Raw genomic sequence first — 10194 nt, 5'->3', positions numbered from 1 at the left:
TTTCATTTGTCCTACTAGAAACTTCAGAAGCAACCATCGTGTAGCGTAGTTCCTAAAAAAATCAACCCAATATCTATAGGTGTACTCTTATAATTATAAATAATAACATACCTTACAGTTTTTGGAGTGATATCATAATGAGACATTTGCACCGGGGTATAACTGTTTCTTTGCAGAGACTAAATCTTATTCTAAATAATCTCCTTGTGGTTAGGAGTTTCAAGGTACCCTTGGCCTGAATATTTGAGTTTCAAAAGCGGAATCAGATGAATTATAAACATTTCTATTTTTCCAAAGAAGTCTGATTCGTAAAATTTCTGGATAAGATGAAGAAGATCGTTCAAATTGTTCGATTAATTTCAAGTTAAATCAATATATAAGTTCACCAAACTAAGCCAAAGTAAACAAAATTTTGATACTTCAAACTGAACTTAGGTTACGGTTGAATCAACTGACAGACAACGGCTTCAACCAACGGTTCAATCTTAACCTTGGGTCAATCTTTAGACGTGTCAATGTATTCGAGATAATTCTTATAATATTGACATTGTTTCCATCAAGTTCATCGTAGATGTTTTCAAAGCAGTAATCTATTTGTTAACAAAACTATTCAGCTTGTGAAGTTTTACTTCTTTATTGCTTTTGATCGAGTATTTTTTCATACTCTAAAGGTTTTTCACTTCTTATGGTACAAAGATAAGTACGAATAGCTGCTAGTCTTGTTAATATCGTTTAAGGTGATCAACTAACAGACAATAATAATCAATTCTGGAATAGGCATCCTTCAAAAATTATTCGACCTAGATTTGTTTGTTGACAGGATATCTGTAGTTACGTGGAATTATGATTGTTATACGTCCTCAAATAGCTACAGAATTAAATCTCATATTGAAAAGTATTGGTTAATGATTTGTGCATGCGACATTCTATTAACGATAAACTATTTATAATTATACAGCTATTACCTTACCGGATGAAGATTAATGATAGTGTCCCGTTGTACCGTGAAGTAGGAGCAATTAATTATAATACTATTTATTGGGAATAGTTCTGTGAATGCGTAAAAATCAGATCGAAATCATGAATAAATTAAGATTGTATATTTTGGTGTTATGCTCAGTTATTGTTCAGGTACGTATGAATATAAAAAAAATTGTACCATTTCAGTGTGATTTTTCATTTAAAATTAACGTTTTTTCAAAGATATAATCGATGGTTAATCTACCCCGAATAATGGAATCGCTATAGTTTTCTATAATGGAGCTAATTAATGGAAATCACCTGCTGCCGTTCTTTAAAATTTTCCACAATTCCACGCCATAGTACAGGACGGAATTTTTCCTCCTTATTTTTCCTTTTGCTCTCGCTAGGGCATCGGAAAGGAATTTATTATCTATTCACCTGTTTTGTCCCGTCTTGTACCAGTATCATCATTTGATTTATTGTCTATTTGTTTCTCGATATCTGCTATTTGTACTTTCCATGTATTTCTTCGTCTGCCCCTTCTCCTTCTTCCAATAGTTCTTGCTTTTCATATTCGATTTGTTAATCTATTTTGTTCCATCTTTGTTAAATATCCAAACCAGTTTATTATTTATCTGTTGTTTCTCATATTTTTATTTTTTGCTCCAAAACACAGTCTGCTCAATAACTTTTTCAAAGAGAAATAGTGCATGGAATGCTTTTTCATCACTCTCGTTTTGTAGACAGAAGCTTTGTCGAATGATTTTTTCATTTGTATCTGTCGCAAATAAAATTTCCCCATCGATTAGTGAACCCGATTATCTTTTATGAAACGAGATTTTTTGAAGCATTTGAAAATTGTTTGGAGTGTTATAGTTTGTCCATGCCTTGTCAATCGGTAAATTAGCCGTTAGAACCGTGACCTTCGCAGTCGAGATATTCTAAAACTTTCTTAGTAATTTCTTCACGATAGAACGTCTTAAAATTGTGGATGATCCCTTGGTCCAATGGTTGCAATTTGGAAGTTGTTTCGATGGAAAGAAGTTCTACGTTGGACAATGAGGACTATTGCGGACAGTGCAATTATCTAAAAAGAGGAAAGTCTTCCGCTTTTGTCGTTTCATGTCTCTATTAACTATTAAAAGTCAATTGTTAAAAAGTTCTTTCGTTATCCAAGATTATTTATGAGCACGATAATCAGTAGGAAACGATTTCACTCGGTTTCATTGCTTTTCCTTTCACTAATGGTTTAAGTTTTCTCTCGTGTATTATCATTGTTTTGCGCTTTTCTGTGTAAATTTACGTTCGAATGTTTTTCTATTTGTTTGATCCAGATTTTTGTTAGTTCTTATATCTTCCACAATAGTTGGCTAGACAGACCTCTCTTATATTCGCTTCTTATAGTATTTCTAGCTTGTTTAATATTTTCCACGCGTTATTTCTTTGGAATCTTGAGTCGTATTATGCTCTCGAATCTATGAAATTTAAATACAGTGTTTCTCCTTTTTCGTAACGTCTTTCTATCATATTTTTTAGTATAAAAATATTATCCACTGCTTATTTTCCTTTTCTCAATGATGCTTGTTTTTCTTCTAATTTCTTGACTACTTCTCTTAGTTCTCCTTCTGTTATCCTAGTATATATATTATAGAACACTGGAGTTAGGCATATTGATCTGCTGTTTTCGAAATTTGTTTGTTATTATTTTTTGTGGATTGAAAATTCCTCTCCAATACTTGTGCTATTGTTTTTAACTCCATGTTTCCTTAATCATCTCCCGTAACATGTTTTTTTTGCCCTCTTCTGCCATATATTTAATCACCTTCTTACTTTGTTGGATTTTATATAATTTCTTCATGCTAATAATTAAGTTTGAATTTTTTAGTTGGAATGTCTGTAAAAGAGCATCTTCGTCAAAGTCTATAAACTACGAGGTTGTCTGAAACGTTTTTAGAATAACAAGAAAACAAGACAAATTTTTCAATAAAATCGCGTATTGATCTGTTGTTTTGCACATTGTTTTTTCCCCTTTCTTGCGGAATGGAACTTGAATATTTCCCTCCCATACTTGTGATATTATTTCTGACCTCCATGGTTCATCATCCCTCATGTTTTGCCTTCTTCTCCAAGATATTTAACCATTTCTTATCTATTCCGCTCCCTTTATTGTTTTTGATTTTCCGTAATTTCTCTGACTTCTTTATAGCTGATTTCTTCCACATTGGTTTTTTCACTTCCTTCATCTCCTGCTGTAATGTATGTTTAGTCTGAGCCTTCCTTGAATTTCTTTAAATAAAAGGAGTTACATATCTAATATTTCGCTAGGTTTTGTTCTAAGTTTGTTTTATATAGGTTCAATTCTTTTCATATCTTTTCCTTTCCTTCCAACGCTTTTTGGCTATGACAGAATTTACTGTTATTATCATATTCTTTGTTCAGTTCTTTTCCCAACTTTTCTGTTCCGTTTCTCTTACTTTTTCCTTCACCTTCTTACTTTGTTTTATATACTCTTCTCTGTGTTGATCTTCTTTGGAATATGTATAATTTCTCCGTGCTGATAATTGGGTTTGAATTTTTTAATTGAAATGTTTGTAGAGAAACATCTTCGTCATATTATTTAAACTAAGAGGGTTGTCGGAAACGTTTTCAAACTAACAAAGAAATAAGACAATTTTTTCCATAATCAATTTTCAATACCGCCTCCATTTGAATTTTTACACTCAGTCCAACGCTGCTCCAGCCTTTTTAATCTTTTCTGATAATATTTGCCTCAAAATAGGCCTTTTCGTGATAACGTCCTCGTTTGATGAAAATATCTCTCCTACAAGTGAAACTTTAGGTTTGGAAACAGAAAAAACTCTCTACGGCCGATCTGGTGAATTGTTGACAACCAACAATTCACCAGATTCACGACAACAACAAATGCAATTCTCAAATTTTAACTAAGGTGATTACCGAAGTGTGAGAAGCTCCGTTGTTCTCATGGAAAGATACTTTCTGTTCCTTCCAAAGCGATGGTTTTTTGTAAATTATTCCTTTATCTTATCAAGCAATTATACATAATATGTAATATTATTTTATTCCAAAAAATAATCACCTCCATTTTTGAAACTGTCTTTGCCTTTGTTGAAGCAGATTTGTTATTCGGAGTCCACTGTCTTTACTGTCTTCATATAACTACGAAATCCTGGCGTACATAGAAGGCAGTGGGGGACATGGACTGCAGCTGATAATGGTCAGTATCTAGTGGAATACCACGGGACACTTGCTGTGGCACAAAATTCATATGAGCTCTAACGCAATGATCTACTGGTTGGTATGGTGCTCGAAACTCATATTGTGGTACAGGTAAAATTTCCTTGTTATGGTGCGGGATTGGCGTTCGTTTTCCCAGATGAATATTTTCCTGAGTTTCCTCTTTAATGTAAACAACTAGCATTTGATGAAACTTGGTATTTGCAAATGGACAATCGAGCAACCAAACGAACTATCCTTGCTTTCAGGCATAATTTTGCAGAAGACTGACTCCAGGCTAGTTGCATAGCTACGATAATAGATCATTTTCTCCTGCAGCTCAGTTGACAGACGGATCGTATTATCAGAATCATGATTGAGACGCATTTCCTCAGATTAAATTTTTTCCTCGGTGAGATCATTCATGGCAGGAGGATAAGGAGCGTCATACTTCTAGAAAATCTTTTGTTCTTTATAATAAGTCGGGAATTTTGTACTTTTAAACCTGAAGAACAGCCGTCAACAGACTGTATATTTTCTATAATATGATAGTAGAACTCCTGATGTATCGTTGCCTTCTCTGTTTTTTTTTCTTGTAGGTTGTGCAAGGTTCAATAACCTCTTTGGTGATATCAAATTCTCTTATTATACTCAAATTTTTGGAAATTTTATAATGTTTTCAAAATAGGTTACAGCAAACTGCGAAACACCTCTAGAAATAAGAGGAGTAGAAGATTACTGTTGGTCTACTAGAGTGGAAATGCGCGAGAAAATTCATGAAGTAGAAGTGAAAGCAGCTAATTTCGCTCGTAAAAAGCTAGGGATGGACGTTAACGAACCCAAAGTTCCACAAAAAGTAAGTTTTTGATGAAATATATCAACCTCACCGATATGTTATATATAAAAATAACTGAATTCGTTGAATTGATAAGACAATTAAGATATTAGTACAAAAAGATTTTTTCCTGTTTTAACTTATCAGTTTATGTTAATTCGTCAACCTTAAAACCATCTGATAAATCATCATACGAGAAGTTATATTCAGAAAATCCATTTAACATATTTCGCTGCAAAGATGAGAGCTTCTTCTAATTATTAATAATAAACTTGTAATATAATGCCTGAAGTGCAGGTGGAAATCTTCATCTTTAAATTCCAAGTATTGGGCTTGCGTCAACATGAAATTTTAATATTCGCCATAAAACCTCAACTATGATACAATGTGCTAACGCGTGATAGTGGTTGTCATGAAGATTAGACAACTCGTGACGGAAAATTATGCTGCTTGGGCTTCAATTATGAAATGAAAAACAAAAATAAAATATGACTATTTACAGTGCATTTCATTAAAAATTATTTAAAACATATAAAGAATATATATAAAGAAACAATAAAAAATATTATATTTTGTATCTATGGCAGACCTGACTCACAAATTCATATTCTGTTATTTTATTGTTTTTATTTTTATATATGAAGCAGTTTCATACTCTAATAATAGTTTTATATAATTCACAATATTTGCACGGGGTAAAACTGCATTCCCGGCTATGTGATTTTCTACCAAATAATCGACCATTTTTGAATAGGGGGAATATCTGCCATGAAATTATCCGCAAAGCATTAACTGACTTTTTCAGGGAAGAGAAAACGTAAGCCAAATATATGTTGCAGCCATTTGCCTGAATCATCCGACTTTTTATAATTAAAAACTAATCTCAATGTTTGTATTTTCCTTAACCAACTATAAATTAACAAAGTAGATTAGATACTAAATTCCAGGTAATACTCTAATGAATCTGTGACGAGTTGTATTATCTACTCGGACTACCTTTTCGTTTACCTGAAATATCCCTGTCCCGAGTTGGTGTATCCTTATCTTAACGGATTAAAGTCGTCACTAGTTGTAGCGCACCCTGAGTGTTATAAGCAAATTCATTAATTATTTATTTTTTTAGTGTGACTATTACTATTGTGTGTTCCAAGAACTTAAGCTGGTAAGTTTGTATAAAGATCACTCATTTATACTATACTCGTAGGACCCCACGTGAAACAACTACATTTAAAAGCACAAAAGAGTTAATAAATCATAATTATATAAAATCAACTCAGCATTAAACATTGTTAACCAAATAAAAAACATCAAACTCAACAAGAAACTCTCTCTAATTTTTAGTTGAATCCTCAGTATGATGTTCCTTGCATAGATAGAACATCAACTTGGGTAAAGAAGAATGTGGTTTATAACGAAGCCCTTGAGTTATTGGAAAGAATAAAAATGTGTACGGGGGAGTTAGCGAATGTTACAAGTAAGTATAAAGATAAAGAGGTGTGACTTTTTATACCGAGATTGAAATATCGTACTCATCATTATAGTCAAAGAGTACAAAGATCTCCTGCAGAAAAGCTATTAATGTATAATTTGATTTAATGAATTTCAGTGTCCGGAAATGGTTTCTATTTCTATGCCGACAATGTCGATAAACCACAAGCCGGTGAGTAGGTTTGTTAAAACATAATAAAAGTCTTAAAAAAATATTGTTCATAAATAATGTAGAAACTATTATTAAATAGGAACTACTTGACTTTAATAGAAATTAAATTGTAGATAAAATATTAGAAAATCCTGGAGAAGAACAATCGAAATGTGACATATCTAAGGAATACATGAAATGTTTAGCAGCGGCTGAGAAAGATCATGATGTGAGTATCAAATTAGTTTGTAATATATATATATATATATATATATATATATATATATATATATATATATATATATATATATATATATATATATATATAAATGGTCTTAAGCCCGAACGAGAGTTGTTATACCACTCTGATTAGATTTAATAACGTCGAAACAAATCAGTGGTTATAAACTTCTTGGAATTGCGAGCCATTGGGGGTGTTTATATCGGTCGATTGCCATGATCCTCTTCAGAGGAGCTGTAATTCAATATTCATCGAAGCATTAGCCAGGAAAGTAGTTGTTTTCCCCTTTGAAGATTGGCAGAATACATTTTCGAATTATTAAACTTCGAAATTATTTCAGAGGTGAATATTAGAAATCTTGAAGATTATGTTTGACTATTTGACAATCGTATAAGTATTTGTGTTGTATATCTATTTTTAAATGACAATAGAACTACGTAAATTGGTGAGGAGCTAGACACTCTGCCACATCATCATGACAGCTGAATTGAAGCTTGACCGTATTAACTGTTTTGATAATTCGTTAGTTTGGTGATTAATTAACATGAGCAGCATTATTGATGGGTTACTAGGCTTGGATTTTTTGCCCTCTTTAGCTCTATCTCTATCTCGATCTTCACTTTCTAATGTTGGCATCACGGAACTACTTGTGAATAGATAGGTAAGGCGGGTCCATAATCTTTAATACGTCTATGGTTTCTCCCCTTAGATAAATGCAGATAAGATAATCAGGCGTATACCGAATGTTCAAAAAAAATTCTATACAGGGTGTGAACAATTCAAATTTAGATAACAATTATTTTTAAAAAATAAATTAGTACCTATAAAGATTTAATTTTTTTCTTTGTTTCAGTGTCCTATTTTTATATATCCTTGATAATTAAGTAAGCATGGCATAGTATTAATAGAAAGATAGAGGAATTAGATTGGAATCACTGTTATTAGTCATTAATTAACATGTAAGATAAGATAATAAATGTGTGAAATGGCAAATAAAATGATTTTATCTCTAGAGTACGTTAAATCCGAATTCATAACGATCAGTGTGTTCGAGTTACCCAACCTATTGGTTTTGAAATCTTTCACATCTTTATTTTACGCCATCTTTAGGACCAATCAACTCTCGACTCTATTATTAGTACTTTCTGAAACTATTCAAATTATGCTTCGCGTTACCCACCTAGATAAGCTTCCTCCAAATTTCATTATCAAAAATACGACTTTGTCTAGTCTTATGGCCGGTATACATGGCAAAGATAAAACTGCGCAAACAAACTGCACAGTTCATTTGCGCAGTTTATCGAGTGTTGGTAGTGCGTCGATATATCCACGATATATGCGAAGATCGTCACTTCTCGGCAGAAACTTTGAATAAAAACACGTCAATCGTGATGGAAGACGTTGAAGCGCTTGCGCTATCCTGGCTTGTTTTATGCAAAACGAAAAGAAAATCACGTAGTGTGTGGTGTAAATATTAGCTTCTTAAAAGAAAGTCATACTCTCAGATAAATTTATTAAACGAGTTGAAATTTTTCCCGAAAGACTGGCACAATTATTTGAGGATTAATGAAGAGACTTACATCTCCAGTTTTTAGTTACATCGCTAACACAAAAAAGCAATACCGTGATGAGAGAAGCAATAAGTCATGAAAGATTGTCTGCAACATTTGAGTTTTTTAGCTACAGGTCGCTCGTACGAATGTATGAAGTTTTCTACGTTGATATCAAAACAGGCTCTCATTCAAATTATTACTGAAACTTATGAGGCTTTGTACAAAATTCTACAGAAAGATTAAGTTTTGCATAATACAGGGTGTCACACGAGTTTAAACTATCTGTATATAGCAAAATACTTATAGTAAAATCATGAAAATTTCTACGTTTGGGTTTTCGGATACGATCTTTTTAACTAAAATATTTTCAAAGATGTAAAGAATTCGACCGTTGCAAACCTTTATAAATTATTTTTTTACCTTGAACCAGTAGAAGCGGAAGTCGGCCATCTTTGAAAATATTTTATTTAAAAAGATCGTATCCGAAAACCCAAACGTAGAAATTTTCATGATTCTACTATAAGTATTTTGTCATATAAAGATAGTTGTAACTCGTCGAGGAACACCCTGTATATAAAAATATTATAAATAATATAGAAATCTCTATCACCCTATTAACATTAGGATCAATGGGTTTATACCTAATAATTAGCTTATTGCGCGTAGCGTTTTTCTAGTTGAGGTCGTGATAATCTTTACTTTTCTTATTCCACAAGCAGCATCGACATGTTTTAACGTGCGCGGACGCGTCCGCTTACATCAAGCCTTGCGAACGAACTGAATGATTTGTCAACTGCAAGCGCGATCGACGATTTATAGAATAGATTTTGAACCTTGCTCGGATGGCTTGTACCAACCAAAAAAACTGCGCTGATTTTTGTACATACATTCGATAAAACTGCGCAAATGAACTGCACAGTTCATTTGCGCAGTTGTATACCGGCTATTACTTATAAACTATAAGAAGTATCAAAGAATTCCGACCGCAAAATTAATATACCGAGCTTATAAAGACAAAAATAAAGAGGTCCATTAACCAACAAACCCGTTGAGACATTTTCCAGTTATTTGCATTAAATGAAATGTTTTCTTTTGTTTCGACTGTAGGCAGTGGCGTTTTTCAGTGTTGTATTATGAATTTTTCACTTATTTAGACTGGTCAGGCAAGTTATAGTTAATTATATAACTTTTGTGTCTTTCTTATTGTTTCTAACTTTTTACATTCATTTTCAAGATCTTTTGATATAAACAACACAATATCGAATAGTGAAAAAAGTGTTAGTAGTACGCAAGTCAATCGAACGTTTGGACATAAAGATTTTAAGTCCAATATCAAAAGGTTATTTTAAATATGGACATTTTTTCCATATTCTACCATCTATCACGTTCTACAAGATGAAGATGATATGGATCATATTTGATTTTTCAATTTCATATTTTCAAAAACGTCCCCTTCTCTCTCACACACACCTTTTTAATTTCGTATTTTCTCTCTCTCTCTCTCTCTCTCAAATGCCTCTTAATTGGGTGAATTTTAAAAAATTTCACTTTTTTAATTACGTATTTTCTCGCTCTTTCTCTCAAATGCCTCTTAACTGAGTGAATTTTAAAAATTTTCACTTTTTTAATTTCGTATTTTTTCTCTTTCTCTCCCTCAAATGCCTCTTAATTGGGTAAATTTTGAAAAAAACACTTTTTTAATTTCGTACATTCTCTCCCTCTCTCAAAT

General features: G+C 32.4%; 1 protein-coding gene across 1 annotated transcript; it reads left to right on the top strand.

Moving 5' to 3' along the window:
- Positions 1-1018: 1018 nt before the first annotated feature.
- On the top strand, positions 1019-7926 carry LOC130449595 (uncharacterized). The gene is made up of 7 exons (XM_056787529.1): positions 1019-1131; positions 4886-5053; positions 6156-6194; positions 6374-6506; positions 6639-6692; positions 6806-6900; positions 7766-7926. Exons 1-7 carry the CDS (start codon positions 1057-1059, stop codon positions 7787-7789), a joined length of 588 nt encoding a protein of 195 aa, XP_056643507.1. The 5' UTR covers positions 1019-1056; the 3' UTR covers positions 7790-7926.
- Positions 7927-10194: the final 2268 nt, after the last annotated feature.

Source organism: Diorhabda sublineata, chromosome 10 (assembly GCF_026230105.1).
Source record: "Diorhabda sublineata isolate icDioSubl1.1 chromosome 10, icDioSubl1.1, whole genome shotgun sequence".
NCBI lineage: Eukaryota > Metazoa > Arthropoda > Insecta > Coleoptera > Chrysomelidae > Diorhabda > Diorhabda sublineata.
The sequence above is the reverse complement of the archived record's forward strand: the minus strand, read 5'-3'. Positions and strand labels throughout refer to the sequence as shown.